This window comes from Gavialis gangeticus, unplaced genomic scaffold (genome assembly GCF_001723915.1).
Source record: "Gavialis gangeticus isolate Ggan-Ray unplaced genomic scaffold, GavGan_comp1, whole genome shotgun sequence".
Classification (NCBI taxonomy): Eukaryota; Metazoa; Chordata; order Crocodylia; family Gavialidae; genus Gavialis; species Gavialis gangeticus.
The window spans coordinates 88,303,481-88,321,501 of NW_017729031.1; the positions used below are offsets into that span (position 1 = coordinate 88,303,481).

Sequence of the window (18,021 nt, forward strand, 5' to 3'; positions counted from 1 at the left end):
ACTGTGAGGCAGCAGAGATGGTTTAAAATAAAGTGTACGCCTGTAACAGAAACTGCAACTCTCCTCCATCCCCCAAGCAAGCTTTAATTCAAAAACAGTCATAGAACTGAATTATTTTAATTCAAAACTAGGGTTACATATATACTAAGACAATGTCTTTTATTATATGTATTCTTTTTATCAAGTTTAAGAATCAACTAAATTCAGGAAGTCTTTTTTAATAGTCAGAATTAAGCTTTCTTTCTAACCCCTCATGATTACAAAATAACAGATATTCATTTTATGCAGTAACAAAACCACTGCTAAGCCTAAAATTATTAAATAATTTTGCTGCATTAGTGGCAAAGTGTTAAGCTCAGTGTAGTTTAATTTATGAAATTCTTAATTTATTTGATCCATGTAACAAATATATGCCCTCAAACATACACAAGGCACACAGTTCACATGCACACAAACCCTATGTATGTATGTCTTGTGACTATATTTGTACACACAACTATTCATCTAAATAGCCCGATTAATATACTGGCTTCATTCTCCAAGATGAACCAAAGGTGGCACCACAAATTCATTTTTCAGTGCTAACAAAATGATGCAATAAGATACAGTTGACTTTATTACAGCCAACAGCTAAAACTGATTTCTCTTCTTCAATAAGAGGCCTGTGTACAGACTCATTACTACCCTTTTGGTAAATGGTGGTATTGGACAGAATAAACTCCAAAAAATAATGTGTATACATTAATAAATCAGGTCCTTGTTTTATTTCTTTCAAATGCATGAGGCAAACACTGATCACAAGTGCTAAACCTCCATCATAATATCTGATACTTGGGGACAGAACAGTGCTCAGATGCAGGCGGCTCTATGTGCTAACCCCCTGGAGTGTGGCACTGTGACAACTGCAAGACATGCATTTCTGAAAGCAACTTAAAAGGTTTGACCAGCTGGGCAAAGCAGTCCAGGCTCCTCCTCACGTCTGAAAAGCCGCTCTACTGAAAAAGAGACAGCTAACAGTCACATTGCTTTCCTCAAGCAGTATTCCTTAATTGCTATTTGTGAATATTAGCTCTTACATTTAATACTCATGATAATTAAGAGCATCTTGTTATTCTATACCATCTGAAAATGAATACAGAATAATACAAACCCTCCCTTTTTTTTCATGTGACATACCATAGTGAGAGGATTCATTATGTTGATTCTGTACATAAAATATTATGATGATCTGTATGCTCTTATAGAAGACACACACACATCCAACAGTATGCTTCTACATACTGTGCTTAAAGAAAGTGAGCAACCTCATTTTGAAAAGAACTCTCAAAACAACAGCAGCAGGACTGTACAAATCCAAGTATTTAGAGATAGGTATAAAAGAACAAAGCAATATGTTGGCAGAGCTTATGGTTATTGAAAACGCATTATTAATTGCAGTCAAGTATTCCAAGAAAGAGAGACTTTTAAGTCCAGTTTTTAAAAAAATATATACATTCAGTCTAACATAGAACAAGGAACAAAAGTTCGAGAGGTCCAAACCTCCTGCTGTTTCATGAGAGAGAGAACTGGTAAAGGACTGCAAAGACAATCTTGTCAAATACAAAATGTATCAAGTTCCCTGAGTTTTTGTCATTTTTTGGTGGGACAATTTATATTTACTAGGGATACCTCAACATCTATTTAAAAATGGATGCCTGAATTTAGACTCCTGAAAGCAGCAGACATGCCAGCACCAGCAACTACCACTGAAGTGCCTAAATAAGGATTTATGAGTGCCTTTAGTTGTGCTCTGATGAGTTCTAATTAGGACACACCAGCATCCCCTCATTGTCGTGTGTATTAAGACCCCCGCCACGTTTCAAAATGCTTGTGTGGCACTTTAACTAAACCTCGTTGAACGAGCTTTAGTTAAGTGCCCCCACGGCCATTTTGAAATGCTGGGGGAGGGGAGCAGGAGGGGGGTGATATACATGACAGAGAGCCTTTTTAATTAGAGTGGCTGTCTCGGAACCACTCTAATTAAAGCTGCCCCTTCCCACCTCTCAGCACATGTACAGGCGGCCTACATGCCTAAACACGGACGTTGTTCTTTTTGCAAATGTGGTCATACATTTTTAACATATTGGCTCTTTGTATGCGTTCATTCAAAGAGACCAAGATGGCTTACCTTGTGGAGTCTGATGATGGTTTCATACGCCCTTGGCTACTTTCTTCCCAAACACTATTTGCTAATTCATTCCCAATGGAGGACATCACCTTGATGAGTTCTATTGGCCAGTCATCCAGGTCAAGTGACCGAACACGTGATAAGTGTGTGCCAAGGTTTCGGTGTATACCTGAGCATTCAATACATATTAGGGCTCCCAGATTCAAGCTGGCCCAGTCAGGGTCTACAGAAATACAAAACAAGCAATTGTCAGGGAAGGGGAAAAAAACCAAAACAAAATACTTGAGATACATTCTCTGTTATATTTGGAATTGCTGAGCTTTATGGATAACAATTTTGATTTGGGAAACAAAGAGCAATATCTGTGTGTCTTGCTCTCAGCACTGTTGAGAATCCTAGCCAGAAGCAAGGCAGTCTGGTTTCTAGGGAAGGTCTAGTAGTATCTGTGTGGCATTCTTCCGAAAGCCCCCAAATGATTCAAAAAAGGAACTGTGGTAGTCCTAAAGGCAGGCACACATGTCACTCCTTCAAAAGTCAAAGGGAAAGTTTAATCCTAGAAAGAAAAGAAGAGATAGGGAAAATATAAACAGAGTAGCAGGTAGCTCAGGGTGAAGTGGTAGAAAAAGCCCCTCCTTGGGTATCTGGAGCCACTTGTAGCCAATTACTACAAGAGAAAAAGGAAAAGAAAGAGCTACTAGATACAATGTCTCTGTTGCTAACTATATCAACTCCCTTAATAACCATCTATATCATCACCTACATATGGCTTTTTACATCTAACACACTATGGGGTATGTTTTCATCTCTAGGATCAGGGAGATAAGTACTAAGATGAAAATGTGCTACTTTGAACAGTCCTAGTTTTAGTGTACTAGCCAGAAAGATTCTGCAGACAAAAAAAATAACCCCACAAACGATAAGGCTGTGACAAACCTGACAAAAGCCGGGAAATTCAAAGTCATTTCCCAAGATGGTTCATTTTTGTTACCATCCTATGTTATTTAAATCTAGATTTGTATGAATCTCTCTCGAACAAACATTCAGTTTAACAAATGAAATAAAAGACTTTTTATGGGAGATTTTTGGTGGCTTTTTTCCCCTGTCAGATCTTTTCCATTCTCCTTTTCCTGGGAGAAACGATGGCCCCCTGAAGAATGAGCAGGATATCTCAAATATTAAGAAGGAAAAACCTGATTAAAATGACAGGGCAGGAGATTTTTATTTAAACCGTGTAAAATTCAGCGCTGGTCAGAAAATGACTATCAACCTTCCCTCCCCCTCAAGGAAAAGGTTGGCAAAAGATTATCCCCGTCTCCCCCCTTTCCTGCAATGAGAAACTAAAAAAAATAATTACAACCAAAAGATACTGAAAACCAAAAATATTTCTTGGTTTTCAGCCAAAAAATTAATGTTATCTAGAAAGGCAGACAGATTTTATATTTTTTTTCAGTTGAAAATCTAACGCCCCATTAAAAAGTTTAAGTAAAAATTTCAAGCAGTCCTAAAACTTCTTCAGACAAATCTATTCAACTGTAATGTAATTAACATTTATTCAAAATGAAGAACAGGTCTATAATTAACATTTCTGCCACTTCCAAACATTATATTAATTGCTGAGAAAGCTAAGTACAGTATAAACTTTAGCCTTCCAGTGAGCCTTCTAAGAACAAGGCAGGCAAAACTTCCCATTCCTTTCAACATACGTAAATCATAGATGAAGTATGAAGAGAAACAAACCCCTCCTCATCTTCCCCCCCCGCATTCAGGTCACCTTTACAAGAAGAAACTCATGTAATATTGAATGTTAGCTTTAAAATATATTTTAAAATAACCATTTAAGAGTCAGGCTAATAACAGAATGCATTTTCAATTAAAATTTACAAGACTGAAGGTTTGAAGTAAAATCTCTTGCACTGACTTGCCAAGACCAATGTTCAGGGGTTTCAGGTTTCCGCTCAAACATCAGTGAAATGTTTAACACCTAATGATAGAACAACAGCTCCCTGCTCTTGTCTTAAAATATTCATAAATGAGGAATCCATAATGGACAATTTCTCAAGGCCTCTTCTGACTTCACAAACAAGGAAGGTGATAGGCAACCACCTTGATGAACAATAGTTCTTCAAGCACTCTCTCTCTGAACTGGAAAATTATCAAGCAGTGATATCTTACAAAGGAGTCGGGTTCTGGGGAACTTTCATTAAATGACTGCTGACAGACGGCTCCTCTCTTGTACTGGCCATTACAGCTAGAAGCCAGATTAAGTGAATAATTCTACAAAAAACCTGAGCAGAAGTCCAAGTTTCAACTTCTTACATTTTTGTGAGAGTCTCCCCTCAAGCACCCTATGAAGTTTGACTGAGACCTAGGAGTATGTGGTTTTGCATTCCCATGTTCTGGAATATAGAAAACAACAAGCTGGCCATCAGGAATGGATTGACTAATAATATGGAGCTCATCATGCATGTATGCTGTAAACTGTATTAGATACAATCATAGAATGGCTTCTTCTGAAAATGAACACAGAAGTTTTGTTAACTTTTGCACTCCCAGCATGCCACATGTAGGAGAGCATTTCTTTTGTAACTCTTCTCTTATGGCACAAACATGATTCATTAAGCTTGATCTAGGTTAAACAAAAACAAAAGAACCAAAAAAACCCCCCAACACACACATGTACAGGGGAAAACCAATAAGCAATGTTTGGTATTTGGCAAACCTTGTAGTCGTTTTGAATATGCAGCTCAAAACTATTTTTCTATCTACATCCTCCATTGATTCTACCAATAATCCTGGGGTTAAAGTATTATAAAAGTGCTCAGGACCATGGTGCATGGACACAATGAATTATGGTCTCTCTTTTCTGGATACATGTAGATTTTATGACAGAATGAGACAAAGTCCCTCATCTATTTGTTTTAAAAAAAGATTATATTTCCACTTTGTTTTACCTACACACGGAGCACATCTACACAAGATGTTAAATAAGCAGTAGCCTAATTCTACTGTGCATTAACATGTCATGGTGAAGGTCATTGTTCATTATCAAATAGGCTAATGAACAGTACAATTAGCCTACCACACATTAGTGTCACTTAAAAGGTGTGCACCAGTGCTACTGTGCAGTAGTGCTGGTTACTGCGCATTGAGTTAGTACCTGTTATTACAGGTACTAAACTTAATGTGCAGTAACTTCATCACGTTAATGAATGTGTAGACATGTCCAGTATGTCAAACAGACAATATGAGCTTTTTTGACTGCTGAACATTTCCAGACTAACGGCTTCTGTAGTCCTGAATAAGGAGTTCTGAAAGCTTGAGGAATCAACAAGATAATGGTGATAAAAATATTATCTGCATTTCTGGGAAGTGGAACAGATTCAGAATTTGGTCTAGGGTCATTATCTCTTTCAAGAACTTCAGTGTGAAGAACCTAAAAGAAAGGACTGAGATGGAAACAGGCCTCTTAAGGGGAAAAAAATCCCTCAGAAGACTTCTACTTCGACAAAGGGCTTTGATTTAGCGTTCCTGACAAGATCCACACAACATCCAAATCATTCAAGTACAGTATTTGGAGACAGCTTTCTTCTTGGGCTCACCCATTCTACTGCTTTGCGCTAATAAGAACCAAGTCCAAAGCAGCAAAAGGGCTAAATGGTTGGCTTCTTTATTACTACTAGAACCACAACAGTAGCAGTAACAACAGAAACTAAATACTAAAACAAGGTGCTAATAAGACAATGGTTTCAGGAAACAGATTGAAAAAGAATTTTGAATTTGAAAACTTAATTATGACTGGAAGGAACGGAGACATGGCTGAGGCTGCAATTTCATATATTCCATTGCTACCAAACATTTAGATTTGTGAAGATACAGAGACCCATTTCTTTCCCAAGAGTTCTGAGCTTTGATGGGTGAAGTTCATAAACTCAGGCATGGAATAGAGGACCTGTAAAGGGAAGTCACGAATAAAAAGATTGGTGCATTCCAAAAGATAAATGGATGTTTACATATTGTCTCTTAAAAATCTTAAAAGAACCTGAGGATTAAGTCTTGAGGATATGACTAGCTAGTTAAACTTCAGTAAGCAGTACCATTGAGGAGACAGACATTGTGAGGGTGTCATATACCCTTTTCAGTCCATTCTAGCCAACTGAAAATAAGGTTCTGGTGAAATACTGGAAAATGAGAGACAGAGAAGCAGAACCAATTTTACCATGCAGTCTGCTCACATATAGTAATGAATACTGCAAATAAACAAAGTATATATTTAGGTCATTTAGCAGAATTAAATTCTATTACATAGAAATGCATCATTTTTGTATGCATATTTTATATTTCATTTGAACTTATGCCAGTCTTCCAAGTAGGTCTGAATGCTGGTAACCCTATTAATATGAAAAATGCATTAAGAAGTTGTGGAAAATAAAATATATTGTAAAGAAGAAAACTCAGAATTTGTCTTATATTCTTCTTTGCTCACTTACTAGCACTAGGATGTAAAGCCCTTGCTTTATTTTTTGTATAATCTCTTTTGGTACCTGCCTTCAAGAAGCCCCCATAAAATTTACATGAAAAATCTATCCAAAGCATGTCAATACCTAGCTTTGAAGGTATCTGAAACAGGATCTGGAGCTCAGGTGCTCAATGCCCAATGTAACAAAGGCCTCAATCACTACACAGGCAACATACTCAGCTCCTGGGACCCAGAAAGTGTTGGCATTACTCTCAACTTTCCCTCCATGGACAACCTCTTATTATCTTAAAAACTTCAAAGGAAGTAGTGACAAAACTTCCCTTATTGCAGGGCATATTGGCATGAACTGGTTCCTCCGAAGGCAAAAGGAAAGGGAGAAAAAAAAAAAAGAAGGGACCAAGTTGTATTTTACCCATATTTTAGAAAGTAAAAAAAAAATCTATATGTGAGGTACCTTTCTAAGATTAGTAGTTGGACATTTAAACATTGTAGTTTAAAAAAATTAACTTACATTTTAAATGCTCACTAGTGTTTTAATGGCCCCTCACTTAGGCCATTCAAGAGGGAGGTTGACAGGATGGTAATATGATGGGTTTATTGATAGGTTACTGTGATCAGCTTTATTTTTATTTGTACACATAATGAATGATATGTGAGAGACTTCTGCATTTTTCTATGAACTGTTCATTTTAGTCTTACGTCTAGGATGGGTGCTAAAGAGAGAACTGAATCATGTTTTAAATCAACAGGTGTATAAAACTTCATTTTTAAATGTTTAATATAAAAATAAAAAAATGACTAACTTAATTTCTTATTGCTTATATAATTACCAGAAATAAATGTTTTTCACATTTAAGAGGGTATAAAATTTGAATGCCATTTCCTTCTGTTTTACAACTAATTGCTTTCAATGTGAGAATACGGTCTTGTAAATTTTAGCCAAAACCTAATTCTTATGATGGAGGTACAAAACCCTGGGACTAGGGGGTAACAGACTGGTGAGCTCAACCTCAGTGGCATGAACCCAGAATAAAAGAAAGCACTAAGGGAAAAAAATCCAAAAGCAATATCCAAATAGTAACTGGTTTATTTTTCTTTGCCATTTAAATAAAAAGAAAAAAGAAAAAAGTAAGGCCAGGTAAAGATTTTCACATCTAATAGAATTGATAGGGTACATAATCCTATTAGATCATGTACTGCCTTTATTGAAGGGTAATGGGAGCATCATATGTTGTTAAAAAAAAAGAAAAAAAAGCTGAAAGAGAGCCATCTTCAAAGAAAAGTGTACAAATAAAAGGTGCAGAAAGAAGTATATAAACTCATACTTAATGTGAAAAATGAAACACTGGAAAAATCAGGACATTTGAACACACCATGAATTAAGTATGAAAAAACATAAAACGTACCTAACTAATCAAATTCAATAGTGAGTTACAAATGTGAAAAGGGATATGGGATACAATACCAAGAGGGCAAGAACCAGAACAGCTGTTCACATAACCCTGGACCAAAGAAAATGTGTAAGCTTTATAAGTCAAGGATAACATTTCTTGTGTAGCAATGGTTGTACTTACTTTGAGCCTCACAGTCCACACAGTGAGAATTGCCTCTGATGTTTCTTATTGACTGAAGGGCCATGGCCTCATTCTGACTTGTCAGTCGGGACTGTGTATATTTAAAGAAACACACATACAAGAAATAAAAACCCAATGAAAAGATTTAGATAACACAAACTGTCATCTATGTGAAAGGGAAAAAAAAAGAAAAAAAAAAGTTCAGATCAGGTTGAATGAACATGATCAGGGAATATGACATTTTTGGTTTGCTTCTCAAAGAGTTGATCCTTTGGCATCTTTAAGTACTGCAATTCAGTGCTTGACACGCATAACTTCCAATTTCCATCCTTACTTCTGACAGCACAGAGTTTTTCTGAAGTTCTCTACACAGAACACAGGAAGTCTGGGCATTTCTAAGATATAGGACTGGATTCTGATCAAGAGTGGAATTAGACAGAAAAGACTGAGCTTAAAAATGAAGCATACCGTTCATGAGAAAGGTGATCATAGCTTGATACTTCTCAAAAAAAAATTATCATCATTTTAAAAATTCCATTTATTTTATTGATGTGAATATGTGCATATCTTTGTTCAAGTAGATTAATCAATAGTTTGCAAAAGAAACAAAAACCCTTTTATCAGCAAATGGGCTGTAATGAGAGTTTCTCCCCACGGTGACCTATATTTTGACCTGAAGATGCAATTTTCCATGCAGATGTGGCTCATTGTCTATATCAGCTAGGCCCTACAGACTGTCTGGATAAAACTTGCTAACTGTACTGAATAATGGATTTACTCCACTGATTTAAAAATGGGAGCAGAATCGGACCTTCTACATGCTGATTTGTAGCGTACTTGTGATTTGTCAATAGGTCAAAAAATAAGACCACTAAATCATTTTACTTATGCTTCTAAGCTCCTCTTGTGCCCTTCTTCCAGAGGTGAATAAGAAAACTCTCTCATGGAAGGCCTTTATGCTCAAGTTGTTTTAGAGTTCATTACACAATGATCCCTAAACAAACAAAACATTATAAGTGGCTTCATTTATTTTAATAAAGCAAATATCTATTATAACAAAAATGAAATTCTTTGTTCATTTACCATGTGCTAAATATGCAAACCAGCATTCTTTGCAATTATATTACTATTTTTGTACAGTGGCACTTGTTTAGTCGTCCTATTGTAATGTATGTAATAGCGTATGACTCAATCAAGATAGGCAACAGGAGTAAGTGGACAATAATTTCTCTCCACAGAAATAACAGCTAAACAAAAAACAGCTAGTAAATTACATTAGAACAATAAATACCATGGTTTAATTTACTGTGGTTAAACAAGTAACCAAAGGCAGCACTCATTTCAAAATATAAGTGTGCTTTTTAATGATGAAGTAGACCAAGTCAACACGAACAATGTAAAAAGACCTTTCAGTTTGTGGAGTTTCTTTCAAAACCAAGAAGTTCAAGAACTGCAAACGATTAAGCTCTCCCCAGAAAGAAACTGGAATTTGGGAATTAGAGATTTAAAGAACAGCTGAAGTAAGGAGAAAAAATTACTTTTGCTATATATGAATGTGTTGTGCTGTGGCACCTATTCCATGGCACCAAAAGACATGGCTGTACTTTTGCTTCCTGATTATTTTCCCATTAGCTTGCCTAAAACAAAACAACTAAGAATGAATTAATATTAATTAAAGGAAAGAAAAACTTCACTGTAGTGTCACCAAAACAGACTTGGACAATAAAGGACTAATTGACCATTGCTTCTTAAATGTGTACACTCTGATCATAAGTGAGAGTGCTCTTGGTCTGGGGGATGGATAAGACTGAATGTTTTTACTGTTATGCAAACTAGGGCATTTAATGGAATACTACTTTGCACAAGCCCAGTAGCTGTCAGTACAGACATGGCTTTTAAATAAGTTGCTGTTTTCACAGGCACAAGTCCTTAAACAGCTCTCTTACAGACCAGCTCTGGAAGATAAAGTCTGGACTGACAGAAGTGGATGAAATGTATAACTACCCATAAATTAGTTAAAAAAGTTAATGATTCATCTGAAATTATAAAAATGAGGAGAAAAATACCTGATAGCTTCACATTGTATTAAACATGAAAGCAAAAATATAAAAAGGGTAAAATAAGTTGCATTAAATTGTTTCCAAGACATACCTGTTTGCATTGTTTACTCTTCTCAGTACTTTGTGTCTAAAGAGTACAAAGCCCGCACAATACAGGCTTTCTTCTTTCTTACATTATCTAGATCCTGATTTCCCTTTAACAACCTAGGAGCCTTGCTTAATTCTAGTATCATGTTATACACCTTACCTTATTCTTGCTGCTCTCACATGACTGTAGACTGGCCAGTATCTGACTCTCTATGGCTTGCACCCATGCATCTCTTTCTTCATACGTGGTAGCTTCAAAGTGCCAACTCTGGCCAGTGAGGGACACAATGATAAACTCAAAGTTTTCCTCTTGTTCTGAAAAAGAGGTGGAAGAGCACTTTTAATTAAAGCAGCAATTAGCCATTAATACTGCCTTTTATTTGAACAGCATCTATATGGTGCTACGAGCCAATGTAGGCTTGAATATACATCCAAATGCTCACAAAGCAGCAATCTTTGTCAGAATATGCCTCAAGAAAACCCTTGTTTTGATTGTTTCTGACTTTATAGTATCACTTCATGCAGTTGAAGTATATACTATTTCAGGGAAATATGCACATTTTATAGAAAATATTTCTATATTTCTCCAGCTTTCAGAGTAAGGAAGGCTTAAGGACCTACCTAATGTACATTTTTCCAAAGTATATATCAAAGTATCCTTCTGGGTAAATATTCCACAGAATAAAAAAATGACAGAACAAATGTTCCAGTATAATTTCCCATAGTTCTTCAGTGTTTTGTATATATACTGCATGATACATTCATGTAAGAGTGTTTATTGTATGTAGGAGCTCACAAAATGAACATTAGTCCAAAATGTTCTGCTCATGAGCTTTTAGCAACTAGAAGAGCAGGGAGAATAACATGAGAACCTAGAGAAAGGGGGTCAATGAATTATGTTCCTATAGCCTTTGAAAAAAAATAACTTGGCCCAAGGAACACAATTTAAGGAAGTATCAGCAGAACTGTAGGAAAAGGAACTCTGATTTCCAATATCCTTGGTACACCAGAGTCAAATATAAAAGAAAATTCAAAGAAGCTGAAATAGCAATAATCAAGTTGGTAAAGAAAGAACAGAATAAGACTATACAGTTTTGTTGAACATCAAATATAATAGCTTTTAGTAAGGACATTTATAAGCACTTGTCTGCTAAAGACTTATACATTTAGAATCATGGAACTCTTGCATTATTTTGTCATCCATAAACATGCAACAGTAAATGATAAAATATTAAATAATTCTATTTAAAAGCAGCAGTCTTGCTCACTGGGAGTCACTCTTTTGACCTATGGGACAAATGTTTTTCCCTATTAAACTTGATTTCCAATTTTCAGGTGAACGATTTTTCTTATACAAAATGGCAGAACTTCATCGGAGCTCTGTTGACTAAAAACTCATGATATTTTGGTGCTTTATTGAACTTTTAAAGATGCTTACATCCATTCTCAAAGAAACTACCTGGCGTGGACAGGTCAGGCAGAACTAGGCTCAAAAAAGAAACCTCCCAAACACTGGACAAGATGACTTCTCTAGCTTAAGTCAGCTCTGAGGTACAACCTGGAAATGGACATCGGAAGGAAATGCCAATACAGAGGGTTGATTTTATTTTGTGGTGAGTTGGGATGCCTCAAGTTGTCCCTTTAAATAAAACATGGAAAACACTGTGGCTTCCTGCAAAGGCTTTAGAAAGCCATGCCTTCTTGCCAATCTCATTTTTGTAACAAGCCACATCGGTGAATTATGACGGACCCCAACTTTGTGATTCACTGGTCTGACATCAAGATATTACTAAGTACTTTTAAGAATGAGCTTGATAAATTTATTAAACGTATTGTCTTATGTGGCTATTTGCGATACCAAGATACTGGATTTGATGATCCAGATATTCCTTCTGGGCTCACACGCTGTAACCTCTACAGTGCCCTTGACATGTTACATCTGTTGCGGGATATATGTGATTATTCTGTAACATGCCACGTGTTGAAGGAATTTGTTCTAAAAAACTTCTCATGCTGAGACAAACTGAATGTGTGGCCAAGGAGAGAAACCTCCACAATCCCACAGTGCTCTCCTCTTCCTCCCTCCCTCTAAGGGAACAGAGGGAGAGCAGCTAGCTCCCTGACAGCCCACCCAGGGGCATGCTGTCATGGAGGTTTGCAAGTTGCCCTGTCTCGGTAGCCTCTTTGAGCTGCTGGCAGGAGCTGCCCAGGAAGAAAAATGAGCACTTCACACTCTGTCGGGCTGCTTGCTTGGGGCACCAACAGCTGAAATGCTAGTTATTGGCATTCTCAGCTCCTGGGCTGCGGTCACACTTTAAATGTCTGGGGTGCCTGCGGCACAAGAGCCAGGAATGCCGGCTGCCTGTGATCCTGACTCATGCTGAGGAGTCACTAGGACATTTAAAGTGTGTACCTGCAGCCTGGGAGTTAGGCACACGCTTTAGATGTCCCAGCACACCAGCAGAATGGGAACAGGGAATGCCATCATCAGCGTTCCCAACTCCCAGGATGTGGGCACGCATTTTAAATGTCTGGGCAGAGACAGGGACTGATGGGGGTGGAGACCCCACTGGAGTCTCAAAGACTGCTAGGCATCCAGGATGAGAGGATTCTTGCAGCCCAGGAACAGTGAAGGGCTCCTGGTGTTGGAACACTAGGAGCCCATTAAATTACCAGGACCTTTCAAGAGCTCCGGGGGAATCTCAGACCAGCTGCGCTTTTGGGCCACCCAGGAACCTTGCTCACATGCCTGTCAGTGAGCATGTCCGGCTCAGTAATAGGGCTCCAGGGGGTGGAGCTACAGAGCGGGCGCCCCTATCACTGCAAGCATACCTTGGCTGCACTCCAGTCAAGGGACTCTGAACATTTCAGTACCAAGGGACTCTGAACGTTCAGTAGCCCATAGCATTTGCTATTTCTGCAATAGACAAGCTTCATAGCACTGCAAAAATAATGTCTAGAGGCAGCCTGTGACAATGCAGTTATGTAAAACAGCAACAAGAAAGTTCTTAGGGCAGGCTATGGACATGGACACATACAGCACTTTAAATGGTTTAAATGCAGCTTAGATTTGAAGTGGACAGACATGCAAGCCTGTGAAACCAATTTAAATCTGACTGTAACAGTTTAAAAGTGTACCTGGAAGGTCAAGTGCTTCACTGTGAACTGCTTGTGCTACATGTAGATATCAGGCATTGTGCGGTACAGAACACTTGGTGCCCTCTAGGCATCCCACACCTAACACTCTTCCCGCAGAACACACACACGCACACTCACACACTGCTGCAACTGGCTCCTATGGTATACAACCAGAACTCTACTGCCTTCCCCCCACACCCAACCACACTTTTTTCCCTTTGATTGGCACTTTTTTATCAATGAGCTCCCTTGCACTGCTTGTGTAATAAAAGCTGTTCTTCTAACAAATCAGCTGTGTCCCAAACTCCCTATTTTACCACAGCCTCTGGGAACCAAAAAAACCTGGGGGTGTCTAGAGATGTGCTTGTTCACATTCTAATTACAACATGTCAGAGCAGACTTGATTAATCGAGTCTGCTCCATGTTCTAATTAGAAATAAGACCTGTCCATTTGTAACCCTTCCCAAATCCCAAAATTAGGTAACAGAGATGTATGGTTGCCAACCTAAGACGTTATTTATTTTACTGGCAATCTGCACACATTTTACTGACAACCAAACATTTTTACTAACATATGTTTTTACTGACATGTGTTTTATATAACATAAATGTCACCCTTCTGTTACGCTCTGGACCAGGGCCAGGTTCAAACTCAGGGGTTTAACATGAACCATAGTAAAAACGCTTTGCTGTCACTGAAAAGTTTACAGATTGTCCATAAAAAAAAATAAATTATTGGCTTGGCAAACCTGTCCTGCAACAACGGTTTTATACCATGTTGCCCTCACCCCAGGGGTTTCCTACTCATCCCCATACTGATACCCTTGACTGTGCCCTTCACCAGCAGCAACACATGCTTGGGGAGGTTGGGGGCTAAAAAGCCCCGACAGAATGTTCCCTGCAGGGTGCTGTACTCCTGATCAGACAGCAGAGGACTCTTCTTTGCTCTGTCAGTCCTTCAATGCTGCTTCCTGCTGATGAACTTTCAAGTTGCTTAGGTTTCCCTGCCCCCCCTCTCTTCCCCAACAGATGGCTTCATTTTTTTTGAATGAACTTTACGGACAGGTCACAACCCGGCACAGACAGCTCAAGATCATGCCTGAGCCACTTCAAGCACAAACCCCACGCTTAGTTTCTGAAAAGCATGTGCTCAGGTCACTCAGATATGCTCCTAAGCCATCTACGCTGTTCCAGTTGTGTGGTCAGGCAATTTGTGTGATTCTGGGCTTGCTTTTGAGGTCATGCTGACATAGTCTCATGAGTTCTGTTGAGGACGAAGGAGGACTGGAACAAATTAGAAACGCTAGTTCAATAAGACTAAGGGGAGGAACCAGCAACAATTTTAGCAGCCCTCTTAGGAAATTTATCATTTTTACCATTTCTAATAGGTGGAGCACTCTCCAAGTGATCATCAGGACTTTCCTTGAAATGGACGAACAAAAAAGGAAGTTATCTAAACCACCATTTATCCCACTTCATGAAAACCTCCTAATATAGACAGTTTCATCTAGAAACCTTCCATATAGCAGGTTTCATAAAAGATAAGTTTTTCTTAGCCAGATGAGTGAATCATAGAATCAAGTGCGAGAATAACCAAGTACAGCAAATTTTTAACTCAAATGATAAAGACAACTTTCTCCAACCTCAAACAGACTATTAGACTACAGCTGAAACAGCTGAAACCAAATCTGGCTGAAGAAATTCATAAGCCTAAGCCTAGAATAACCAAAAGAGTCACTGAGTGAAAACTCACATAAGTCCTTTATTAAGTACAGAGAAGGCTTTGTATAGCTCCAAATAAATGGAAGTGGGATACACCTAAAGAAAATACAAAGGAGAGGCCAGTCCAATATTTAAGAAAGGACTTCTTTTTTGAATGCATACAAGTTAGATTAGCAATGCTTACTAGTAAGTTAGTTGTGATTTAGCCTGTTATTATTTGGTAAATCTTTGCTCTACTCAATCATTGCCTAAAATCTAGATTTATCTTTATCACCAACTCAGTTTTCATGATTAAGTCATAATTCTAATGTTAAGGAAACAATAAAGAAAATCAAAGACTGCTTTAACTAAACCTTTCTACCTTTTTACTGGTAACAGCCTTGAGCGTACCTATATGGCTAGGGTAACTAACTTCAGATGCGCTGGAAATATGGAGATTAGAAATAGAATCTACAATTTCGTTGCATACCCACTATCAGTTAGCATTAAAGCATTTAGGCATTGTTATTTTATTTGGTTTTCTGGCAGGATCTGTTTTTTTCATTGCTAAAACTCATCCTGTCTCCTGACACACCAAACATTGTATTAGGCTCCCACCATCCATTGTCGATGTTAAGGAACTTAAAATACAAGTAACCTACAAGCAGCATTCAGTCCTTGTATACTAGTCTCCAACTATCATGCTGGCTTTACCCTGAAGTCTTTTTAACAATACCTGTTAAAGTTAAATTGGATGCCGTCTTTCCAGACAACCAAAACTTGAAATCAGGATGCAAGAATTCTCTGAGTTTCATAGATTCATAGATTCATAGATTAAGGGTCGGAAGGGACCTAGTAGATCTTCTAGCCCGACCCCCCGCCAGGGCGGGAGAACAACAAAAAACCCCAAAAAGAGAAACGGGAAAAGTTTGTTCATTATTTCCTTGTTTACAAGTATCTACTGTGGCATGTACCAAAAAATGCTATGAACACTACGCACAGCTTAGGGGGGTACCTCTAGGCACTTTCCACTATTTTTATTGCATATATAACTTATTATTCCCCCAAAATATATTTTTTGATACATAAATTTCTTGTCCAACCCCTTGATCCTCTTTATTGTGAGCAAATGACATAAAACCACTGCTACCCTGACTGATACGGAGGTGTGCACCAGTGGTGGAAGGGTTCAGTAGGTTATAACATATATTAAATCTTCTGGATAAAAAGGGATACATAATTTTTCAGCGGTAGGCTATAAAGATATTTTGGTCCGATCAACAAACTGGCTGGAAGCTTGCCAGAATACTGACCATCAGTAGCTGAGAATAGCAGCCCATTAAGGAGATGGAAGTTGGTATTTCCCTTTCAATCCATTGTACCTTTGAATTCATACCAAAAGAAAGGGGCTAGATGCAGGAGTTCAGAAATAATTGCATCAGTTGAAGATGTGTTTTATTGGAAGTTTGCTGTTTAATACAAAATTTGATGAACCGACTGTGTTAAACTTGTGATCTTAAAATAACAGAGCATATTGCAGCTCATCAAGATTCCACAAAGCAATGCCTACAGAGAAAATATGTGCAGTGCCAGGCAGCATATGTTTAAAATATTAGACAGTACAGACACAAAACAGAAAAATCCAGTTAACAAAATGAAATGAAATTGTTCTTTTTGTTACACAGCAATATTACAGGTTGTGCTGTTTAAATCCCTATGAGCCCAATCACAAAATTTTATTAAAGAGTTTTCACCCTTTAACAGTTACTCATAGAAAAGTCCACTATAATAGTATTTTAGCAACATCAACCTGTCAAAATCAACCTGCCCAATTACTCCAAACTACATTAATAACACCGGATATTACACTAATTGTGTCCAGTTTCTATGCAGACGAGGTCCCATGGGGCTAATTTTGCATCCTCAGGGGCAAGCAACATTGCCATCAAACTGATTTCACAAGGAATCCCTCCTCATTACACAAGTCCAGGCTATCAAACTTTTTTTTAAAAAGGTTAATGGGCCAATCAGTCATCAATTATTTCCTGGAAGCCTGGCAGACAAAGGGTTAAAGTGGTAAACCCCCCCCCCAGCTGCAACTGTTTTACATTTGGAAGTTATCAACAGGAGATGTCTTTTCTTTTTTGGGGGGAGAGGGTATGTGGGAATTGGGCGCTGAAATAGGGAAAGAGCTGGAGGGAGACAATTCTGCAATAATGATGCAATGGAATCCAAAGAATAAAGGATTCCTGTGATGCTTTTTCAAATGACCAATAGAATTGGATATCTGAGTCAACATGCATCAGAAAATATGCAGTGCTCTGCTTACGATTAAGTGCTCATGTAACATCTCCCTTTTCATGTTAGAATACCATTGTTTACACTGTAGATGTTGCTTTTACCATTAACCTTGCTTTTTAAAAACATTGTTACTGAATTTATCTGGAGTAACAGATCATTAATATTTATTTTCCCTGTGGCAAGAAGTATGTGTTGTTTTAACAGAAACCCACCCTTCTGATAAAAGTGAGAAACAACCATTTCTTAGATGGAACAGGCCACAGGAGTAAAAACAAACATTTGTAAACAGCACATACAATTGGATAATACTCTGTAAGGATCCACTGAAATAAAGCTTAAAATTGGTTATAAAATATGGCTTCAGGTCTTCTCAGTGGCTGAAACCAAGGAGACATCCCTTATTCTGTTAAACTCCCTGCTACCTTTTCTCTGTAAGCCTGTAAACGTTAAAGCAAGGAAGGATCCCAAGGAAAACAGAGTAATGTATCCAGCCACCCAATGAATGTCAGCAAGTGT

At 38.0% G+C, this 18,021-nt stretch overlaps 1 protein-coding gene across 5 annotated transcripts in view; it reads right to left on the minus strand.

Moving 5' to 3' along the window:
- Nucleotides 1-18,021, minus strand: part of AGAP1 (ArfGAP with GTPase domain, ankyrin repeat and PH domain 1) — a 679,540-nt gene that overhangs the window by 66,458 nt on the left and 595,061 nt on the right. For all 5 annotated transcript variants that reach the window (XM_019523354.1, XM_019523357.1, XM_019523355.1 and 2 more), the window contains 3 exons: nt 10,526-10,680; nt 8,219-8,309; nt 2,168-2,390 (listed from right to left, as the gene is read on the minus strand). In XM_019523354.1, coding sequence (XP_019378899.1) covers nt 2,168-2,390; nt 8,219-8,309; nt 10,526-10,680 — 469 coding nt within the window. The remainder of the gene's footprint in view (nt 1-2,167; nt 2,391-8,218; nt 8,310-10,525; nt 10,681-18,021) is intronic.